The 25,104-nt window shown below is 33.0% G+C and overlaps 1 protein-coding gene across 2 annotated transcripts; it reads left to right on the forward strand.

Annotated features, from left to right (window-relative positions):
* The first annotated feature begins 318 nt into the window (after nucleotides 1-318).
* LOC127700757 (tetraspanin-18-like) lies at nucleotides 319-25,104 on the forward strand. Of its 2 annotated transcripts, none has more exons than XM_052204408.1 (8): nucleotides 319-401; nucleotides 915-988; nucleotides 2,773-3,045; nucleotides 4,820-4,894; nucleotides 5,713-5,817; nucleotides 16,356-16,541; nucleotides 18,710-18,793; nucleotides 22,573-25,104. In XM_052204408.1, the coding sequence occupies exons 2-8, from the start codon at nucleotides 929-931 to the stop codon at nucleotides 22,648-22,650; spliced, it is 861 nt and encodes a 286-aa protein (XP_052060368.1). In that variant the 5' UTR covers nucleotides 319-401; nucleotides 915-928; the 3' UTR covers nucleotides 22,651-25,104. The 2 variants fall into 2 exon arrangements, with proteins under 2 accessions (XP_052060368.1, XP_052060369.1); XM_052204409.1 differs by lacking the exon at nucleotides 319-401 and adding an exon at nucleotides 411-511.

Below are 25,104 nucleotides of genomic sequence, written 5' to 3' on the forward strand. Positions count from 1 at the left end.
GAACTCTGAATAAATCTGAATACAATAACATTTATAACAAAGACGTAAATATTCTGGTTGGTTTTCCGTAAATAAGTATTTCATACATTGACAGACGTGATACCAGGAAGCCATACAAAGTCATTATTTAAGAAATCGTGCTCTTTAAACAATTTTATCTCAGAGGCATCGAACATTTTGGAAATAAAGAATATCATACTCATGTTGATTTAAATTTTAACAATGGCGTCTTGAATAGTCATTCCCCAGTATCAAATTATTTCATTATGATGTGCCAATAATTTAAAATAAAAAAACTAATGAAGCGTTAAGACAAAGGTTTTGTTTTGATGTGCGCGGATTGTAATATTTTTGATATTAACGTCACTAGAAAAACTGCATCCATGATATAAAGTCAAGAGGTAAGTTTTGTCGGTTTTAAGAGTAGAGATGGACACCTTTTATTATAATGAAAATGACCAAACAATTGAAAATTATGTGATAAAGTGATGGTTTATTTGAAATATCAAGTGTAAGATACAAAATTATCTTTATTAAAAGTTGAACAACATAATCACGGTTCAGAAGAAAAGAAAAAAGCTCGAAAGTAACAGAACAGGTGTACGAGATATACAGATAAACATGGCATGACTTTTCTAACCAGCGACAAATTGAAAATTAAAGCATAATAGAATTTGAGACGTCAATGTGAACGCCGAGAAAAAGTAGAAATGATAATACATGCTCATGAAGGGCAAGAATGTAGTAGAAATCTTGATGGCTACGAAAGAACATTATGTACATGTATCCGTTTTATAGAATTTGAATTATAACTGCATACAAGAAGCTTATAATGACGAAAAATGACAGTATGAAGCATTAACGTGATGTAGGATTTTTTTTAAAAGATATTTTATTATTTATTATTTTTTCAGTTATTATAATCAAAATGGGAATAATAACAAGCATTGGACGTTGTCTGGTTACGTTGCTGAATATTTTTTTCTTGGTAAGTTAACTTTCATATTTTAGTCATTTATGTTGACATGCCATTCTCACTTAAGTATTTTATCAAATGATACACCAAAGGGTGCCTAGGGTATAGATAAATGGAAACTTGACAGAAAACCATTGCCAAATGAAGTAACCGTTTTGCTGTGCGAGACGTAGCAGTATACCGTTAGGAACTAAATAGTCAAAATTGGCACAAATGGACGTAATATGTGTATGTTAACTTCAATATATTCAAACAGTTTTTTGGAAAATTTGTTCGTAAAAGAGAATTTCAAGTTATAAGAAATCAAATAAGTCTAACTGAATTCTCTAAATTTAGCCTTGCGCCTGGTAGACAGCCTTTTTCAACTGATTTGTTACAGTTTGTTCTTATGTTGTGCTGTTACACCACTGTCCCAGGTTAGGGGATGGTTCAGCGCTCACACATGTTTAACCCCGCCACATTCTTTATGTGCCTGTCCCAAGTCAAGAGTCTGTAGTTCAGTGGTTGTCGTTGGTTCATGTCTGTCATATTTGTTTTTCGTAAATTGTTTTGTTATAAATTAAAACTTCTACTGGTTTTTTTATACGAATAAGAAATTATAGGTGGCTCTATGTTATCAAAATATGGAGGTATAAAGTTTTGAACGGTAGAGTCATGATACTAGACAAATTAATAAAATCAATACCTTTATTAATGTATTTTACTTTTATGTTAAAACAGTCTGAATAATGCAATAAATCACTTATTTGTTTTTATTAACATAAACAGTCTTACACATTGATCGCCAATCTGGCTCACAATTTGCAGATTTTAGCAAAGAACTAGATGTTTGATGGTTTAAAATTAAGGTCCACTCTTGCCATCCAGAGAGGAATCCCCTCCACTTCTGGTAACTGAAAGGAGGTGTCATCTCCGCAGTACACATCATTCAGGTTGTTTGCTAATAAAAAATCGGAGGGACTGTTGTTTTTTGCAGAGATTTGTGTAAACAGAGAGGGGGGGGGTTCTCCGTCCAGTCCATTCTTGCACGTAGGAAGGATATTTTTGCCACTCATGTTATCATATTAGGGTCCCCGATATTCTCTTATCAATTTATTTGCTATCGGGTTGTTTGTCTCCCTTGAACTGGCAATATCCACACATACATGATTTTGTATATAGAAATAAGGAGATGTGGTATGATTGCCAATGAGATAATTATCCACCAGAGTTTAAATGAAGTGGATGTAAACAAAATTTATAGGCAACCGTACGGCCTTCAACAATGAGAAAAACCCATACCGTACAGTCGGCTTTAAAAGGCCCCGACATGAAATTAATGTAACAATTCAATTGAGAAAACTAACGGCCTAATTTATAACAAAATAATTTACAAAAAAACAAATATGACAGACATGAACCAACGACAACCACTGAACTGCAGGCTACTGACTTGGGACAGATACATATATAATGTGGCGGGGTTAAACATGTTTGAAGGCGCCAACTTTCCCCCTAACCTGGGACAGCGGTGTAACAGTACACCATAAGAACAAACTATAAAAATCATTTGAAAAGGGCTTAACACATCAGATCGGTACAAAGCAAAAAAACATCTAACAAAAACACAGACCGGACGTGGCAGGGAATTTTTTTATATCTCTCCAGAAACAAAAAAACACACAAAAAAAAAAAACACAAAAAAACAAACAAAATACAGTCTTATAGTTCTTGTTGCATTATTAGTAATAAATATTCTGTTTTCAACACTCGTTGTCCGTTTACTGATATAGTCTGCGTTGTCATTTTATTTTCAGATAGTCAGCTTGGTGTTGACAGCTGCAGGTGTAATTGCATTCTATGCATCGGATATCAGTTTTATAAAGACAGTTGAAGAGAAAGTCAGAGAAGCTCTAAAAAGTATGGCTTCTGCCACTAATTCGTCAACAGATGGGATAAACGATTTTTCTATTACTGAGTTTATGGATGGGATAGGGATGGCACTAATTATTTCCGGTTGCTTTTTGTTAATCCTGTCATTTTTTGGTTGTTGTGGTGCCTCCTGCAAGTTTAGGACATTAATTTTTATTGTAAGTATTATTTATACGATTATTTCAGTTGTTTCCTTATTTTTTTTATGAATAATATTCGATTTTACAACCACATATAAGTACTTTTAACAACTTAATCAGTCATAGCATCTGGTACTTAAGTGTCTTATATTTGCATGTCATTGGGTTGGTGTCTCATTGGTGTATATCCGATACCTCCATTTATACATTCATAAAAGTATTTAAAGAAGGTTTCCACTGGAGGTCGTGTTCTCAAGTACAAAAAAAATAAATTATCATTGAACTTTTTTTTATCAAATTCAAAAATATTTGACATTTAAAATCTTAAAATTCCGACTTAAACTCAAAATTTCGACTTTTTGAATCTCGAAATTTTGACTTTTAAAATCTTGAAATTTTGACTTTTCAAAACTCAAAATTTCATCTTTTTAAATCTCAAAATTTCGACTTTACACTCAAAATTTCGACTTTAAACTCAAATTTTGACTTTAAAAGTTTTGAAAAGTCAAAATTTCAAGATAAAATCAAAATTTCGAGACAAAAGGTTACCCACTTCGAAATTGAATTTCTGGTCCGTATCAAACCGTTTGATTCCATGCGCCAAATGTTTTTTTGCCAAATACAATCAAAATATATATGACAGAACAACTCCTGTCATATGTCCACAGTAAATTTTTTATTGTGTTATGATTTTAAAATATTGTTTTGTAAAAACTTTTTGGGAAATGGTGTTTTGTACTGATCAGATAAATAAAGGCCAGACATTCCACTAGAAATTTGTAAAATATCACATTATAATTAGACTTTTAAAAGAGTCTAACCCCTGAGAGTATTGACTGAAACTAGATCTATGCTTCGAATATCTGCTTCTGTATGATTTACCGTGACTCCATACACCTAGCTAGTGCTATAAATGTAGAATACACTTCTATAACATGCGTATACGTATAACGTTATAAGGTAATTCAGGAATGGGATATGATCAGAACAAAACTAAAATCTCGCTTTGCACAAGACGGATTTACGGGACATCAAACCTGGACTCCAGTATTAGGTCTTTCTCTTTGGAAGCAATGTACAGTTAGAAAAAATACATAAATTTTACCATACCTTTTTTCCTTGTTTTCTTACAAATTAAACTTTCTCTTTGTTTAATATATGGGTATATGTATGTAATCAGTATCTTCCATACATTTGATTTGCAGTAGTTAAAATGGTTAAAGATAATTTCTTGTTTGTGTATCCATGGCACACTCTGCATTTATTTGCTATAAAATATTGCAAAAAGGGGTATGAAGATGTTTGGCCAAAAGTAGAATTTCCATCTCTTGGACTTATACTTTTTCTGAAACTGTTTATATTTATCAAGAGATCAAATTAAAATCATATGTCTTTCGTCTCATTTTTTCGTAAAATTACGTCAAAAAGTTTAGGTGAGAAAAAGTGTTTGTACACATTTCAACAATTTCTGGACCTATTGCCGGTCTGGATATAACATTACGGACAGAAAATAGCCCATAAAACATTAAAGAATTATCTTGATGTTCCTATAAACCCACTTTGAAGACTAAAATAGTCATCAGCTGCCTGAAATGAATTTTATTGCACAATAACTTTCATATTTGAAAAGTCCACTCCTAACTGTGTATTTTTACCGTAAATACCATATGAACTACCAAATTAAATTTGGTTTTATTCGGGATCGAACCCAAGTAACTTGGGACGATTACGCTTCAAAGACACAACCTGAAAACTTATATTTGACATACAGTACATCTTTTGTTTTTAACAGTATGCCCTGATAATAACAGTATTGCTATTAGCAGAAATTATTGTCGTAATCGTGCTGTATGCTGCTCCAGATACGGTTAGTATTTTTAAATTTGTTACCTTTTTAGTCTCTGTATGCTATTGGAGATTTGATCACAAGCATAAGTTGTAAATATGAATTAAAAGATAAATGTACATGTGATAACCTTTAGGATGAAATACCAACTGCAAAAAAAACACGTTTACCGACAACAAACAATTGGATGCCTCCTTGTGTCGTAAGTGTTTGATAAAAATTCTTCGGTTTTACCCAGTTTTTAATTGGAAAAAAGATTTGTTTAATCGGTTTATTAAAACCTTGACGATGGTTCGTGTCAAATTTGTCCTCGTGATTTCGAAAGGTAAAGAGTAGATAAACTTCCAAATTGTCATCACTGAACAATTATTACACACATGCTCTGCTAGAAAACAAGCATCTATCAATTTACTCAAAATGAGGCAATATCTAACGCGAAAATGAAAAATTAAAAAAACCCCAAATAGTTAGATCATAAATGCAGTATTTAGACACATGTTAAAAGAACCGTAACATTCTTTATGTGCCTCTGATGTTTATGGCATTTAAAAGATTATGCCCGGTTATTTACAACATAAATAAACAGACAAGCAAAACAAAGATTTTATTTGTAATATTTGCACTTATATAGTATATTGCAGTCGAATATTTTTTCAAAGAAAAGAGAATTCTCACCGTGAAACCTGCATGTATTACAAGTACATTATTAATCATTACTAGTATATGTGATGGTTATATCTATTTTTGTTTTCGTCATACTTTTGATCCGTGGAATTTTGTATACGGATATTCATACTTTCCTTTATATTGTATTTTGAGAGTATAATGGTTAATTACAGATCAAAGGTTCTATTAAGGATGGTTTACTTGAGTCACTGAAAGGTTATAAAGGGATTGGAAGTTCAGACGCTTCAACACTTGGATGGCTGTTTGTTATGCAAGAGGTAATTGCATTTTAAATATGATACTATCATAATTAAGATGTGCTCAAATAGACTAGGGTTCGGTTAAGTATTGGGGTGAAGTAGATATAAAACCCGAAGTCATTTAAGCAAATGTAACCTGATAAATTTGATTCTCTATCAATGTTTTTGTCGAGTTTTTTTTTTGTCTTTTTTTTTTTTTTTTTTTATATATATTTCTCTTCTCCCCATATCAAGTAAATATTTCGTTCAATTCGACAAAATATGACAATGTCCTACTAACAGTACTACAGTTCAGCAAAGAATGACAGGATAACTCACCTTGTCTGTTCTCGCGAGATCTCATTTAAGATATGATACTATCATAATTAAGATGTGCTCAAATAGACTAGGGTTCGGTTAAGTATTGGGGTGAAGTAGATATAAAACAAAGTCATACTTGACCTGAACAATGGAAGTTACCATACAGAAACAAAACAAACCTTAAGACTTCCCAAAACTCATCCCAAAACTCAAACCTTAAAATTAATTCATATGCTGTCAGCTTTGAAAACAGAAAGTAAAGCCATACATATACTGGTTCCAGGGGACGTCCTTAACTTACAACAAGGTGCAAGTATTCAATTTACACGTCGTAAAGTCTCACTGTGACTTTGAGATGAAGAATGACAATCAAAGCGCCATTGCATGTTTATCTTGTTTAAATCTTTTATTTGAAATGACTTTCGTATCGAACATTTTCAACCATATATCCATAAACTCCCTTTATATACACATTAGTGACACGAATTAAGAGAACTGTTAAAACTTCTAACAATACAATCGAAAGATGATAGACGAAGACAAGTGGGGTGTGAATGAAACTGCTACTAGTGCCCTTTATGCAAAACGCTATCAGTAATCTCAACACAAGAAGAACCATATGTTGAAGGACAGCAAATATTCAATGTCACAAACTAAGCCAAGGTGCACTTCAAAAGGTTACCTTGTTCGGTCCTTGTACAAACATTAGAATAAGAGATGAGCACCTTCTAACTGAAAACGGTTTACAACTTATATTATATATTTCAAAACTTGTTTCGTCTGCGTTTGTTCATTTACTTCTGCTTATAATCTGAGTATAAAACAATGCCATTCTGCTAAAACTTCAGTATTAATTAATATAATGTGTATGATGAGCCTCTAGTTTATTCTGTATGACCATCTATTTTAATTTAACCTCTATTTCCAAATGCATTAGCCATTCTCAGTACAATAATATGACAGGGGTATAAACTAATAATTTAAGTTCGGAATCACTTAACTACTTGCAGAAGAATAAATCAGTAACCGTGTCTGTCTTCTGAACGATGAGCACTATGACATGAAGCAATACTAATGTCTCACATTTTTATAACATGCTACTGGTTACTACCATATCATATATAGAATATATCTTAAAAACAAAAAAAGTTAATTCCTCTTAATACAATACCAAATATACATTATCGCAATTTGACAAATGAATAAAAGATATTTATCTCTGAAAATATTTACTAATATAGTTTTAAGCAAGTCTACAATAAATACAGACATAATATGCCAAGTGAAAACAATGGAAATATATGTAATTTCACTAATAATAACTAGCATTGGTCAGTTTTTTATCAACCCTTGTTACCAAATTTATCAAAACTTTCATTAGAATTTTCGAAATCTGCATCGGCCATCTCGGCACAAAGAAAGCTTACAGATGTAGAATCAACCAACTGAGTAACTCTTGAATATCTATTACAAAATTCTATTTGAAACCACCCCGATTCATTATATATTGCTTTGACAAGAAGTCGCCCCTGTTGACAGCACAGTTAATATGGCGCATCCAAAATGAATTACATTTGATGTCTCCACCTCAAAAATGATTAAACCCTTTATATAATTTTGAAGGTATGCACTCATATCAGATTATGAAATAATATATAAAACTTTAACAGCCAGTAATGTCTTTTCTTTGCTTGAGCGTCACAATAAAACAATTCTTTATTCATAAACCCGCTACCTATCCACCTGTAACAGGAGACGGTTCGATCTTTGTATATTTTCTATTTATCAAGTATCCTTTTTTTTTTAATTATCTGTGTATTTTATTTGGTAAAGTCCGTAATGTTAACTTAGCATCTAAAGCTACACGTATTTTCTACATTGTACTGATGAGCTCCTTTTTATCGTGCGTAAAAATATACAATCTACTCCAACAATACGTATGTCTACTACTCGAACACACCTTTACCTATAAGTACACCGACAAATCAATACTCTAATTCTGATCACGGACCTTGAACTCAATATCTCTATAAGTTAACTGTAAATTGAATACCTGCAATCGGACAATTATATTAAATCAAGCTAAATTGCTCTTATGGCTAGGAAATAATTAATTTCCGAAACACAAGTCTACTTGATATTTCCGACTTTAAATTGTAAACAGTCTGTTAACCTCATATAAAGGTTCGAACCACTGGGCCCGGAGTCTCCATGGCTGAAGAGATCGAGATAAGCAAGTTTTTATAATTTAATAAGGTCTCTCAAAATATCAACACATGTAAATTGCAATAACAATATGAAGTATCAAAGTAAACAATGTACACGTAAACAGAGCACTCAAATAAGCCTATCAAAATATTGCATTGTAAAATAATGTAAAAGTTCTTATAAAAATGTAAGATGAATATTAACGGCTTCTAAACAAACGGAAATCTACCGTAAATACCCTAAACTATTTAACTTTACCGTAATTTCATTAAATACTAAATTTAAAACCCCGAAATATAAAAACTCTCTAACTCAATTATTACTAGAACACGCTGTGGAGTTAGACCCTATATTTTAGATAAAACAGGACAAAATAAAGTAACGAAGAATCACCCTGAGAAATACCAAACAAGGGCATCAGCACACATCCTAAAATCAGTAGCTTACATATCACATCAAATGGAATCGAAAAGCTATTAAACAAGATCAACCCTCATAAAGCCGCAGGCCCAGATAACATCAGTGGCCGCTTACTCAAAGAAATGCAGACACAAATCGCACCAATTCTTTTCCCAATTTTCTAAAAATCTTACATCACCGGAATTACACCTAACGACTGGAAACATGCTAGAGTCGCACCGGCATACAAAAAGGGGGACAAACATAAACCGGTCAACTATAGACCAATCTCATTAACTTGTATTTGCTGCAAGTAAATGGAGCATATAGTCACCTCACACATTATGAAACATCTTGAATCCAATAACATCTTGTACGACCTTCCAACATGGCTTTCGGCACTCTCGATCTTGCGAAACACAACTTCTCTCTTTCATTCATGAACTTCAAACCACAAACAATTCAAATACAAACAGATCTCGTAATAATGGACTTTGCAAAAGCCTTCGACAAAGTTCCACATCGTCACTTATTTTACAAATTAAATCATTTTGGCATCAATAGAAACACATTAAACTGGATCTCTGCATTTCTCTCCGACCGTACTCAGACAGTTGTTCTGGAAGAAAGATCATCAAGCACAGTCCCAGTCACCTCTGGGGTTCCACAAGGTACTGTCTTAGGTACAGTCTTATTCTTGGCCTATATTAACGACCTTCCAGACCACCTTATTCATAGCAAACTAAGATTATTTGCTGATGACAGTATCATATACATGCCAGTTAAATCCCAGGGTGACTGCCTCAAACTTCAAGCTGATCTTGATGCAGCAGCGAAATGGGAAGTGGACTGGCTGATGGCCTTCCACCCAGACAAGTGAACTCTTCTCTCTGTCACAACTAAACGTCAACCTTTGCAACATAACTACATTCTTCACAATCATATTTTAGAAAATGTTACATCTGCTAAGTACCTAGGCATCACACTACAATCCAACCTCAAATGGGACAAACATATAGATGACAATATCTCTCAAGCCAATAAAACACCCGGCTTTCTTAGAAGAAACCTGGAAACAGCAAATCAGAACATTAAGAGCCAGGCATACCAAGCACTTATCCGTCCCAAACTCGAGTACTCGTGTTCGGTTTGGGACCCTCACAGTTCAAAATCTATCTCGAAGATAGAGATGGTCCAAAGGAGAGCTGCTCGGTATGCCTGCAACAGGTATCATAACACTAGCAGTGTATCAAACATGCTCAATACACACAACTGGCCACAACTTACACAACGCAGATTACGTGCACGTCTGGTCATGATGTACAAGATCACACATCATCTTGTTGCTATACAATCTAGCACAATTCTCATTCCATCAGACTCAAGAACCAGAAAACATCATTCACACACCTTCAAACATATTTATACATCTAAAGACTCGTACAGATTTTCATTTTCCCCATACACAATAACTCAATGGAATCTCCTACCAACTACAGTTGTTAATTCACAGACAGTCAACTCTTTCAGAGAACACTCACATATGCTGTTCTCTCCACCATCATTTAAATAGCTTCATCTCCTGTACCTAGTTTTAATCACTACGTTTGTTCTCTGCACGGTCCTTTTGTACATAACTTTATACTAACTTGTTTTAAATAAATAGGCCACGCATGCACCAGTTATTAATCATCTTTATTCAGATGGAAGACTGGAAAACTTAAAGAAAAAAAGAAAAGAAATTCAGCATATCGGTTTTACTCAAACCAGGTTGCAGGGTCTTATTCAGACATTGGGGTATAAAACACCCGTAAGCCCTTAGAAATATAAATAAACAACGGCGGTTTTATTCAAACCCAAATGTTGATAATGTCTTATACAGACCTAGGCTTTATACGATCAAGCGATTGCATTAATAAAAATATCTACTTTATATACTAATTACAGGTAAAGAAATAACAACTTTAACCAACCGCATACAATACAAACTTGTATATAAAGGTGCACTCGAAAATACTTTAATCTAAACAACTATTGATTATTACCGAGAAGAAAAGAAAAGCTTTTAATCATTTATCTTACTATACTATGTAAAAACACCGAGTCCTTACTGATTAACCAATAAAAACCAACTACACGTTTTAGTTTACCCTAGAAACGAACATGTAAGCAAAATATAAGCCATCCTACTCATAATTTTGAATATAAAAACCCGATTCCGCTACACACCTATCATCAATGAACTGTAAACAAGGTACGCCTAAAGACCTACAGAAGCTTGTTTCTACCATGTCATTTGCTTGATAGACAAAAGCACTAGCCTTGAATTCGAAAATAATTGTCTTGAATATCATGAAATATCCATCAAACTGCACCCCAAAATATTTTCAAGATTTTCCACATAGAAAATATGGTCGTACCAAGATTTATCATCGACTGACGTCATCAAGTCATTCCTTACCAACAACCGGGGTACTTCCCTAAGCGTATCAATGTTAAATGGGGAATCTTTTATCGTGGCTAAGTCTGGGTTTTATAAGTTCAGCTGTTCTTGGTAACACTATATGCGGAGGTTCACACTCACCAACCTTTCAAGTAATGTGAAAGACCCATTATATATCCTTTTTGAAAGAGTTTTCACAATGAATTCCTTTTACTCCTAGCATATCTTAGCATTAGGATATTGTCTTTTTGGAAGAGTGTCTGAATTGTACGACTCACCTCTAAAATTTCATCAAAGTGTTTGACAAAACTTTAATATCAACACCATTTTTAATCCAGTTAAACATTTTTTGGTGCGTCTATATTTTCCCATTCATTTAAATTCAAATTGATATTCCCAGCTATGAAATTATTAGGGTCTTTAAACCGCAAGTCACCCAGGTTGACACAAGCCTCTGTATGACCCACTGATTCAGCCAAAATGTGGGGCAAGGGTTGAGCCTTTTCACCTTTGTAATTATCCCATACTCAACCCTCGACCCGCGTGAAAATAAAATCACTAGGGCTTCAGTGTCCCTTGAGTCAAAGGTTGCATATCCAAAATATTAAATATTATTATTAATCTTAATATTATCACCCTGAAAAAGTAACGCATAAATACAAATAAATATTGGAAGATGTGGTATGAGTGCCAATGAGACATGCTATATAATGGCCCTCTCTTTTACAATAGTGACACCTTCCTTTTCTTGTATAACTAGGTTAGACATATTTGTAATTTTTCACTTTGTATTTTAAAAAACCGAATAAGTGCAGACAAAAAAACCATTATACATTCCCCCAGGCTATGCCATGCACCGTTTTCCCCTTAACTATTTTATTTTAACATAAATAAAATCCGTTGTACTTGTCCAACTGCCAAGTTTGATCAATGTTTAATTCACCGGCCTCAAATTCAAGATACTAAAAATATTTAAATGAACCCTCAAGCCATCTAAAAGATACTGGCCAAGCCCCTTATAACAAACATACATGTACATGTACCAGCAACATTACTCGTATCTGTTAATGTTCAACTGAATGACGATGAACTTCCTGCATTTGTCATCAACGAAACACCAATGCTAGCCAACCCAGTGCTAGCTAGCGATGCACCTCCTTCTCTAGCATGTGTAGGTAAACATGACATGAAAGTTGTCGCTAACAATGAAACTGCCTCAGTCCCACCACCAATTTAAGGTTCATCATAACAAACGGACAAATATGGCTGTATTTACATGCCAAAAATTACTCTTAGTACAGACTTACCTGTCCAGTTGGAAAAGTTTTAATGCCTGGCATCCACTAGATATATAAAAGTTAAATGCATTTTGTGTTTCAGAAATATAAAATCTCTTTTGGATTTTGATGGGCATTTTTTTTCCTTCATGCAGAAGGTGTAAAAATTAACTAAGTTGTGATTCAACTTTGAGATGCTCCCTCTCAGGTAAAAACAGTATTGTATTGTATTGATTGTCCTTGATTGACATGGACAACAGGTATCTACACAACTATAGGTGAGTTAAAGGGTTTAACTGAGTGGACAGTATCAAAGTTATTCAGGTGTTTGTTTATTTTTACACCTTCTGCAGTAAGGAAAAAAAATGCCCACCAAAAACCAAAAAAGATTATATCTTTCTTAAACATAAAATGCATTTAACTTTTATATATCTAGTGGATGCCAGGCCTTAAAACTTTTCCAACTGGACAGGTAAGTCTGTACTCAAGAGAAGTTTTTGACGTGTAAATACAGCCATATTTGTCCGTTTGTTATGATGAACCTTAAGCAGCCGTACTCGGTGATCACGGTTGTACATAAGATGTTTTTCTTAAAGACTTCCCTTTTGAGGCATCAACTATAGGTTGGAATGCAAAATTGCAAAAATGCAATAGCATTCAGTCGTTTTCGAAATGTATATCTTTCCCTGTCAGCACCATCACACTATTCAACGTTTCTCCTGTTAAACCCTCAAACTCCTAAACACGTTTCTCTACAGAGTAATCTATTAAAATATGGTCCCTTTTCAGCTTTGCTAAACTTGAATCTGATATCGGCTCCACTTAAGACCTCAATACAGGATAACCGGGATTAACAGCTTCCCTATCAGCGAATGTCTAAGTTTCAACACACCAGCCATAATCAACTAAAAGAAACAAAAAGCTAAATGTCACGAAGCCATCCTGCAAAGTTAAAAATTATTCAAAGTCTGTATTCGTTAAGATATATTGCATAATAAATTATGACACATATCAAGTATACAACAACCAAAAAAGGTCTACTCGAATATACACACATCAAAAGAAAATTCTAGTTCTAAGTATACAAGGTGTATGTCCCCTTCTAAAGCATGTAATAAAATCAGAAAAATATACTTAATATACTTCATAAAAGTGAGATTCCATACATATAACAAAGGGGGAAAACGTTGTCAAACAAAAATATCATATTTTTATTTTATTTTTTTTTAACCAAAAATCCAACCTTTCGTAATATTCATAAAAACATTGTAAACATATATTACTCCCTTCTATGTCTATGATACCCAAGTGTAAAATAATTGCAACAAATATTAAACAAACTTCACAACCAATACAACCTTGAACGTTGTCCCTAAAGTTGAACGCACCTCAGAAGTGGAACTTGAAAATGTCCAAATTTCACTTAAAGAAAGTAAACTAGGGAAATAAATGCTACTTTTATAAATTATTTAATATTATGCATAATGTAAATATAAAAGTGAAGAAAAAAGGCTGTGGATTTTCTATATAATGGGAACAACAGAATGATACATAATCGGCCGTAAAAACACTTTTCCACCACAGTAAAATATAACAATATCCCGACATGCGAATCTAGAAAACAATTTAATGTCCGTCATGCATTCAAAATGGACAACATAAAATGCATTCTGCTTTCTTACAAATACAAAACGACAATAAAATAAGTAAAGAACAAGATATTAAAATAAAGTTACGTTTTTTTCCCTATGTTATAATAGCCTAATACCATAACATAACAATATACTTACAATTTAACGTTACAATCGAATCAACAACTTCTTACCACATGCCAACAATGATTACAATCTGCACGAGAAAAAATGGCATGTCTCAACATTATCCGAAAATTAAAACAGAAATACCGAGCATAGCCCTTGCTATCTCTTCTATGTCTAAAGTTCATTCCAATACATTATTTCTCTTCCAATGTTCAACTACTTTAAAATAAATTCCAATACATAAGTTCTCTTCCAATGTTCAATTACTTTAAAATAAAAGCCTTAAATTGCCTCGTTCAACTTTATCGAATACACCTGTAACTACATTCAGCATGTACAACAGCGTGTAATAAAAACACTAGTACTACTACCCGACTAAGTACACAAATATTGCAATTCTAAGGCCGCACCTATCTATTGCCAATAATTAAATTTAAAAAAACCAAACTTTTATACACCTGTAGCTACATTCAACATGTACAACAGCATGTAATAAAAACTCTAGAACTACTCGACTAAGTACACAAATATTGCAATTCTTAGGCCGCACCTATCTATTGCCTATAATTAAATTAAAAAAAAAATTATACAACTGTAGCTACATTCAACATGTACAACAGCATGTAATAAAAACTCTAGAACTACTCGACTAGGTACACAAATATTGCAATTCTCATGCCGCACCTATCTATTGTCAATAATTAAAATAAATAACTTACTCAGTCAGTGCACTCAACACAATGTCCAAAATGGACAGAATGACAGGCCAACTGTTCAGGCCGACAGTTCAGCAAAGAATGACAGGATAACTCACCTTGTCTATTCTCGCGAGATCTCATTTAAGATAAGCGACTTTACTATTAGCAATAGATTACACGTATATAAACCGTATATTACTTATTAATTCATTATCTAATAAGGTTATGGTATACGAATAATAATGTATGCATGCTGCAGATATAGACCGTAATGTCCTAATACTGCAAAGTTAAACATAATGGACGAATGAGACTGCTTACAAATGTTGAATACTCAAAGTTTTGTCAAAGATATGTGTATAAAAATGCTTTAGCGATTGAAAGAAAAATCCAAGAGTACTGTCTTTGTATATTTTTAACCTTTACTGTTTAGTCCATTTTTGGTTATATACTTTTAACGTCGCTAGGTATTCATACATCCCGCCATTGTGTTATTGTGCTATGGTCATTTTTGTATTCTTGTCTTTCATTTTTGCTGATGTACTTTGTCTATAGAGTGTCTGTATGCCATTTTGTTTTTCTTTGTTGAAATAGTTATTTGTTTTTATAGAGATTAAGATTATAACACAATGTTGACTGCTGTACCCAAATTTTTGACTGTTTGTTTTGCTCACACATTGTTGTCAATATAATGGAATTATATATGACTGTCATACAAGTGAGAGGTTTAGCTAGCTATAAAACCGGGTTTTAATCACCATGTTCTTCAGAAGGAAATGCCTGTACCAAGTCAGGAATATGACAGTTGTTTTCCATTCGTTTAATCTGTTTGAGAGTTTGATTTTGCCATTTGATAAAAGACTTTTCGTTTTGAATTTTCCTTGGAGTTCGTCTTTTTTTGTTATTTTACTTTCTTCTTCTCTTTGGTCTGGTTGTTGTCTCTTTGACAATTCCCCGTTTCCATTCTCTATTCTGTTGTTTTGTTGTTCTTTTCGTTTTTTTTGCCATGGCGTTGTCGTTGTCTTCGAAGTATGATTTTGCGGAATATATCTTCGGTATCATCCGCCTCTCTTTCAGTGAACCCGTGTACTGGCAAGTCTGAGAAAATAAAGAGTTCAATCGTGGGAACCATATTTTGTCTCGGGACGTCCTCGGTCAATATACTTTCTGAGTGTCGTTAAAAATATGTATTGACCTCATCAATTTATATTGGGAGCAATATAAAGACTTGATTTTTGCTACTCTTTTCTATCTTAGATACTGAGTTATGAATTTTAGACAATGAAACTCGAATTTCTAATTTCGGATCACGAAGGATCGTACTAGATTTTCATGTCAAGGATGTATGATATTTCAGGTGTTAAGATAATTTAACAGATGCACATTTATGTATCGGTACATTTGAGTTATCTATTGTCTCTGGTACTTTTGAAACTAATGATATATGTTTAAGCTGATTTGTAATTTGTAGATGAAATGTTGTGGTGTAAATGGCTATGAAGATTTCGGTTACACTCACACAGATGACTGGAAAACTCCTGGAGGTGTAACTGATCCTCTAACTGCACCTCTTGTTTGTTGTATTGCAGAGCCAGCAGGATTTACAATGACAGCCACCGCCTGCGCGCGCTCAGGCACCTTGGCCATAAATACACAGGTAAAAATAGTTATGTATAAGCAGCAGTGGTGTATGGGAATGCATATAAACGTTTGTTTGATCCAACAGTATTGTGCATATCAAATAACACAAGAAAATAAATCAGGCTCTAAACAATTGTTTGGGTGTCAGCAAAGAAACTCATTTTAAATTGTAATTTCCATGACATGTGTTTTGGACTTTTTTCAATAATACGTATTTAGTATTCCCATTTAAATATGATCATTGAAGGGAATAATATCAGATTATTTATCATGGCAGTAAGTTGCTTATTTATGATTCTAATATGACGTGTTGCTTTTGCTTTGTAAACAACAGCGTGATAAAAAATCTATATAAAGCGCAGACTCACAGATGTACTGTTAGAGTTCACCCCACGTAAATCCACATGTATCGTAACATATACACACATACTACATTGTATGTCGATGTGACTGTGTGAAAATTGAAAATGAAAAAGATATGTGTGAAATTGAAAATGAAAAAGATATGTGTGAAAATTGAAAATAAAAAAAAATACATAAGTGTTATTCCTATTATAATGCAAAACTAAACAAATAGTGATTAGAGTTTGGAAAAATGTATAAAATTAGAAATAAAAATAAAATTCCGCGAAGTTTCATGAATGACTTAAGCACATTGACGTCATATTTTTATGAAAACTCTTTAGCTGAATAGAAGATTATCCCGTTACTTGTACGCATCACATCTGGAAACTATCTGATTTAAATGGAGTTTTTGAGGTAAATGTTGTTTTTTTATTGATTCAATTGCATTAATCGCAAATTTGTGGTTTTCAGCAAGTCAATATGGCGGCTCACTCCATTAGTTACGACATTAATTGTGGATTTGACGGAATGTAAATACCCAATGAAACAAGTTGTTAATTTAAAAAAAATGCAAATGTTTGGATTGAAAATTATAAGGATTAAACACATCCTTTCTTGAGGTTATTTAAGAAATAACGTTAGTCGCAAGTTGAAAAAAAGCGAAGCGCTTTCCTGGATTTACCTTCATCAGGAACGTTCAAAGCCGAATATTTGAAAGTCAAGGATGTATAAGAAACAATTGAAGAGCTAAATGATCAAAAAGTACCTAAAAAAGACAAATTCATCTAAGGTCAACTTTGCATGAGGAAGTTTGAAACCTTAGTTTCTTTATGATTTCAAAATTTATAAACGGACAATTTTAAAAAGGTTTGTTATAAATCATGTCAGTACCGAAATACTGACTAATGAACGGATGATACCCTCGGTGACTGATAGTCCACCAGCAGAAGTATCGATCGAATACTGTAAAAAATTGAAAACAACACGTTATTAATTTCATGCGTCCGAAGCGCTATTCTATATTTACCTTCACCAGGAAAGCACAAAGCCGAATATTCGATTATCGTTTTCGAATCCACTACTTCTTATGAATTTTTTAGTTGAACCCATTTCTGGTAAAATGGCTGTCTTTTTATCGTTTTGGCAATAAATCATGGGGATTACATATATAAGTATAATTTCATATTTTGTCTATTTAATTCTTAAATAGAAACTGTAGGAAATGATTGTATCTACACGGTACATAGAGTATATTCAATCAAAACTGTTAGACATTTTTATGATCAAGATTAAGGCAATTATTAGCAAAAAACTAATTATGTAAAAATGAAGAATCAATTGTGTTTTAGTTTTGGATGCAAACATATCTTAATTTGTCATTTTATAACCAAACCACAGATAACTGTGATCGTATTAGTTGATTTCGAAAGCAAGAACGGTATATATTCATAACAGGAAGTTCGAACTTGATACCCGGAATGAAACTTCTTTATTGTAATTTTTCAAGGTACATGGAAAAAAAATATCTATCTCAATTCCAACTCACTAGAGTAAAACTCAAAAGATAGGCATGAAAACAATTTGCAATGGACAGAAAACAGGCACTGTCCTATGAAACGGTAGAACTAGGCTTACAACGACAAACTGTCAACTTGTATTACGTAGCTTCGTATTAGTTTATCACGCATAGTCACGTTCATTTAGCTGTGTTTGATCTATGTATACCGATAATGTTTGGCGCTTCTTGTGTATGGGTGTTATCAGACAAACAATTTTGAGAGAAACCGTTTTGCATTTTGTAAATATAGTTGTAACAAATAATTTTTACGATTATTACAGGGATGTTTTGATGCAGTATGGAACCAAATATTGGGCAACACAAAGTTGGCAGTAATAGTTTATGTTGTGGCATTTCTTTTTCAGGTATGTTACCATTATTGAAAAGTTTTGTTCCTCCTAAATTTATGTATAAATGAATATTACTGCTTAACTGGACTTTTCAAACGAAACAGGAAATTATTACCTTTCTGGTGTATCAGATTTTTCTTCTTTTTAATGAAAGTCTTGATACTCAATTTGGTTTTCTGTATGGTGGTCTGGGGTATTTTTTCTATGTTGTTTGCCTTTCTTAGACATACGGGGCTTGATTCCCTCTCGGTTTTCTTACTTTTGTTTTGTGACGTTCGTCCTGCTCGGTCTTTAGTTTTCTCTGTTGTATTTTGTATATATTTTGTTTTGGCGTTGTCGGTTTGTTTTCGACTCTGAGTTTCGGTGTTCATTTGGCATCTTTCGCCTCTCTTTTAAAGTTTACAATTCATAAATTGTTTACATTTAAATTTTTTAAAAGCGAATTAAGTGTTTTTATATGTCGTTTCTTAATGTGTTAAAAATTATGCAAAGCTTCTGGCATAGAACTGTTCTTTAAGTGTTAGATTAAGGTAGATCGGGTGTCTTTTTCTGAGCATCCCTTATGGTCATGTTGCAAACATACTTTTTTGGTTCAAAAATATTATACCAAGTATCATTCAATATACAATAGAAACATCTAAAACTTGAAATATTAAGATTACACTATCAAAAAATTAAGTACCATTAAGTGTTTTCAACTTTTAAAAAACAAATCCTTTTAAAAACAAGGGCATATAATTATATTGAATTTGATAGAACAATTTGTGATTTTTGAATTTTTCAAGAAAATTGGGCCCGTAACTTCCTATTTTTATTTGATATTTCGAATGTATTTATGAAAAGAAATTCTCTCATTGAATTTTAACAAATTATATCGTTTTATGGCTTCTCAATAAAGAAAATTTAAGTTTTCTTTTATAACCCATGTAGAATAACTGTGATTTTGTTAATTTCAGTGTATTTTATCGGAAAAACTAGTTCCGTGACCCCCATTTTGTATATTGAAATTTGAAAGAACATTGACCCACAAGTCTTTCACAGAATTTTAAGAAAAATCTATCGTCGAACATTTAGACACCTAAGCTACCTTAAAAGCCTATTTTACATTAAACATAAGACAATATTGTTTTTTCTCTGCCTGCAAGTACTGTATGACAAGCTGCGTCTTTACACATGATAATAGTACTAACATACTAGATTCGTTACAATATTTTGGGCTTTCATCGCTAAATCTTTGTTATTATAGCTGTTGTATTAGTGATAGATGGGTTTAAGCACATACATTATTTGAATTTTTTGATGAGGTTAGTGTTGCTCAATCTTTAGGTTTCGAGGTAGTGTTTTGTGGACTTGTTCATCTTTTCCTTTTTTTTTCTTTTTTTTTTTTTGCAAATGAGTTTACAATGTACCCTTGGTATCGTCCGCCTCTTATATAGCTGGTGAGCTTTAGTTAAAATTGACTTAAGTAAACCAAATTCTTTTCCAGAAGTCTCGATTCTAGAATTTTTTTTTATTTCATTACACCTTTAAAGGTTTAATGTTAATCTTTACCCGTTTGAAATGCCCCGATGATGAAATGTTATATAGAGCAATTTCCTAGATATGGCTGCTTATCTTCTGCAAAACAAGGAATACTTTCTATACCATGCTCAGCTAATGATTTCACAGGTAGATGATCGGGACTGATATTCATGTCCAGCCTGATATATGACCTCATCAAAGTAGTTGTAAATGTGATGAAGAACAGAACTAAATTGATGCAACGGTAGTTTACCGATGTTTAAATCTCAAAAATCGATTTAGAAGATACAAAATAAGTTGACAAATAAAACTGAATCGCAAAAACTCAAAACGGAGCGAGATCGGGTTTGTCGAACAGGTAAGCGTTTCCTACTACAAAATGTATACATTCATTACCCGCCATGCGAATCCACACTCATCAAAATATCACAATCGGGAATAGGACATAATTGGTAAAATATGCATAAGATCTCAGACCACGAAAACATGTCACTAGTGAGGTAAAACATTGACACATTGTATTGGTCAACCAATTCGTGATGATGACCGTAAAACTTATGTAGTGTAGACTATGTGTAAGGTAGACTCTTACAAGTTTATAAAAATGAACATGTACATGATTTGCTTTTCCAACATTTAGAATGTTTAGAATTTTCAAACTGCATTATTGTTACTATTATACAATCTACTAAACATCAGATTTTTCCCCTTGCTCCGTTGAATTTGTTTGTCGCTCGTGTAATATATGAAAACACCAAACAAGGGATCATGTTAGTAATATAACTGTTTGCAATTTTTTGTATCAGCCAATCATCTTGAGCGACTTGTTAACACGTTAATTACAATTTCCTCCCGCAAATATAGATTTACGCAATTGGATCAAAATTTTGCAGTTATGACTATTAAATGTTTTATCAACCTACAATCTCTGATATAGAAAATTAATAAAGCAATGAAACTTTACTGTTTAGGAATATTTACAATTAGTGATTAGGTCGGTGTAAAAAATAGGAATCATGTCAGAAAATTATAGTTAGATTTACCAGAATAATTTATAAAATATAAATTAATTTACCCGACAAAATAGTACAAAAACTGAAACTTTTGTAGGGGAAGATTTAATTGCATACTTAAAGGGAAATGAACATATTCCGTCTAGAATGTTTTCAGATCTTACACGAGCGACACACATATCGATCGGATCAAAGCGAAAGGTTTTATTTAATCAGATTGTGATAACTTAGTTTTTCATTAAAAATGCTCATGTATTCTTAAGAGATTACGAAACATTGTGTTGCATAACAAACTAAATGTCAGCCCTCGATCTGATTATATCAGATGCTACTTTCCCCTCATGTTAGTCGCAGGCTGAAATAGGGGTTGATAAAGGAAAATGTAATTTTATAATCTGGTTGTCCTAATTCTTTACTTAAAAAGAAATCTCTTATTCTTTACTAATTTTGTGGAAAATGTAAATGTGTTTGAAAAAATGGTACAGTGGTTACTGCATGAAGTATTGAATCAAATCAGTTTAACGCACAAATAAAAAGATGTGGAGTCAACTGCAAGGAGACAAAAAAAAATTAAAAAAAGATCCACAAAACCCAGTTTAAATGAAATAATAAAACATATCTTTTGTTACAACACAACGGGTGACACATGTAGTGCAAGATATTCTTACCCTCCCTGAGCACCTGAGAACACCCCTAGTTTTGTTTTGAAGGGGTTCGGTTTGCCCTTGCTTTAGTTTTAAGTTTTGCTCTTTGTGTTTTTTAATTTGTCTATGTCTGTGTTGTTTATACCGGTAACACAGTCTAGTCTATTTTTTGTAATGAAAAACGTTTCAATTTTAAAATTTCACACTCGGTCATGTTTAAGTGTTAGAAAATTAACATGACCGATTGTTTACAAATTTGGTACTGTCTTAGGGTTAGATAAGAGACGATTTCCAATCCGCTATCTTTGTGGTTTCTAATCACTTGCTATAGCTTAATAACGTATTTTAAATAAGTAAACCCGTTTTTTTGCGCGGTTCGTTTTACTCAGTCTTTAATTTTCTATGTTGTGTTTTGTGTACTACTGTTTGTCTCTTCGTCGTTTTTCGTTTTGTTTTTCGTTTTTTGCGATGAAATTGTCAGTTTGAATATCTATTTGGCATCTTTCGCCTCTCTTTTTATCGTACTGACAGCATATAAAGGAAATAGAAGACTCAACACTTTATTAATATTTATGCTTAGTAACGAAGACATCAACATTTCTCTTTATATTTTAAGTCGTTGCTGATAATATTTTCCTACCTAATGTATGTCGATGGTAAAAAGAAAGGAAACAAAGTGTACCCTAAAGCTTAGCCAAGAAAACAGACTTTGAAGGAACATATGTCCTCACTGGAAAGAAGGGAATTGGATTATGTGTGTGTTTGACACTGCGATGATTTATCATTATTACTAAACAAAAAAATAGTAACTATTTGATTATTACTCTCGTAGATATAAGGTTGTGTTATTTGGAATTAATGTATTCAATATATTCATACTTTTCTCTATTGTAAATATTCATGTTTCCATGACTGTGATCTATTTCTATTTAATATGTACCGACAAGCTGTATAATTGCAGCATTTCTTAATAACCTACAAACTTTATTTCAGAAAAATAGTTGTTTTTTTTTCAATTTTCCTAGAACAAAATGTTGAACATCATGGTTTTATAAAAGTGAACTCTTATATAATTTGTATTGAAGCGAATATGGTTTTACATCCTGTTAATACTACTAGTATGTACTTATGTTTTGGCATTGAAGAATATCATGCTCTTCTCTAACCGTTTTTTTCAGACTGTTTTAGACGTCTTTACACTAAATCCGTTGGCAGTGTACTAATTGATACTTAAATGATAGAGAACACGATTTATATATTAGTTGTATGTGACTTTGAACTTGATTTTAGTAACTGTGAGTACTCTTACATCGGTACTTTGGGACTTTTTTATGTTAGTTATGTTTTGCTTCGTTCCAATCTTGAGTCAAAAGGCAATATACGACTGGTTTTTTTTTTAAAGTTTATTCTTCTGCTGTTCTGTTACACTACTGTTCCTGCTTAGTGGGAGAGTTGAGAATTCACAAACATGTTTAACCCCGAAAGGTCTTTATGTATTTTTTTCAAAGTCATGAGCCTATTCTATAGTAGTATTGTTGATTGCTGTCTGTCATATTTGTTTTCGTTTATTGTTTTGATATTTATATGGCTTTTTCGTTCGAATTGTTTCACATTTTGTCATATGGGGCCTTTTACAGCTTTCAATACGGTACCGGTTTTTTTTTGCTCTCTTTTGAAGGTTGTTTAGACCGACGAAATTGCTTAAATCCACGTCATTTGTTGGATACTTGTATCATTTGGAATTATACCACATCTTCTTATTTTTATATAGATATAGATAAATAACACTTTATAAACTTTATGTAGTCCTCGCATTATCCAAGTTACATTGCTTTAATAGACAATGTGTGTATAGTTTTTGAACTGGAACACATCGTAGAAATTAAATTGAACATTCATATAAATAAGTATTCATGATTTCTTTTTATTTAATAATACCTCTGGAGCCCAGTTCTCTTACTGTTCAGGTCGGTATCCGACCTGCAGAGCCCAGAGCTGTACCGTTGGAGTCCGGAGCGCTATGAATGGAACTCACAGTGAAAATTGGTCAAAGGCCCCTGATTGTCCGGAGCCAAACAATAACATGAGAAGGGGTCAGATCCCTTGTTACTCCTCAAACATACTCCTTCTTTCCACTCTATTTGTTGTGTATGTACGTTTTATTAAAGATTATTGACAAATTTTGGGAATGTATATGAGTGGTGGTTTTCGGAATTGGAATGTGTTTTGTAATAAATGATCACTTACAAATATTTTCTTGTATCGGTTTTTATGCCCCCGCTGCTAGGCGAAGGGGCCATAAGGGTTTATCATTGTCTGTCTGTATGTCCGTCCGTCTGTTCGTACGTACGTACGTACCGAAATTGATCTCCGTGCTTTGACTTTAGTTTGCACTAACCAAATATTATGAAATTAATACACAATGTTTATTACCACCAAACACAGATCAAAATCGAATGTGGCTGGAGTCATTTTCACCGTTTTCGAGCTATGTTTCGAGCTCTTATCAATGGAAAAATTGCTGAATTTGACGTTTCCGCACTCAAACTTTACTTTGCGACAACCAAATGTTCTGAAACGTATACACAATGCTTATTACTATAAAAAAACAACTCAAGTTCGGATTTGGGTGGCGTCACTGTCACTGTTTTAAATTATGTCTTTATAAATGGAAAATTTGCAAATTTGCCCTTTCTGTACCCTAACTTTACATTGCCTCAACCAAATGCCATGGAACTTATACTTAATGCTTATCACCTCTAAACACATATCACGTTCGAATGGTGGGGTCATTTTTACCGTTCTTGATATACCCCATTAATGTTTGTTATTGAACAACGAGAGCACCCGAACCCCCGAGCAATCTCTTATGACAACATACAGAAACAAATGTCATTACGTTGTCACTGAACAACAATAGATTTGAAATACAAGTAGTACATTGACTCTTGCATATCTAAAAACAGGAGCATATGTGTCCCATAGACACATTCTTTTTTCATTTGGGTATATTTTGAATTTGCATTTTTATTTATATATTTTGTATGGATGACGCATTAATTGCCGAGTTATGATATATCAGCGTGTGTATAATGTTTTGCGTGTTTTTACTAACGCAAAGTTAGGAAATAATAAATTTAACATTTTA

Source organism: Mytilus californianus, unplaced genomic scaffold (genome assembly GCF_021869535.1).
Source record: "Mytilus californianus isolate M0D057914Y unplaced genomic scaffold, xbMytCali1.0.p SCAF_5, whole genome shotgun sequence".
NCBI lineage: Eukaryota > Metazoa > Mollusca > Bivalvia > Mytilida > Mytilidae > Mytilus > Mytilus californianus.

Coding starts and splice junctions, on each gene's coding strand:
- LOC127700757 (XM_052204408.1), top strand. CDS start 929: ATGGGAATAATAACAAGCATTGGACGTTGTCTGGTTACGTTGCTGAAT. Junction 989..2,772: donor TGCTGAATATTTTTTTCTTG/GTAAGTTAACTT, acceptor TTTTATTTTCAG/ATAGTCAGCTTGGTGTTGAC. Junction 18,794..22,572: donor TTGTGGCATTTCTTTTTCAG/GTATGTTACCAT, acceptor TTATATTTTAAG/TCGTTGCTGATAATATTTTC.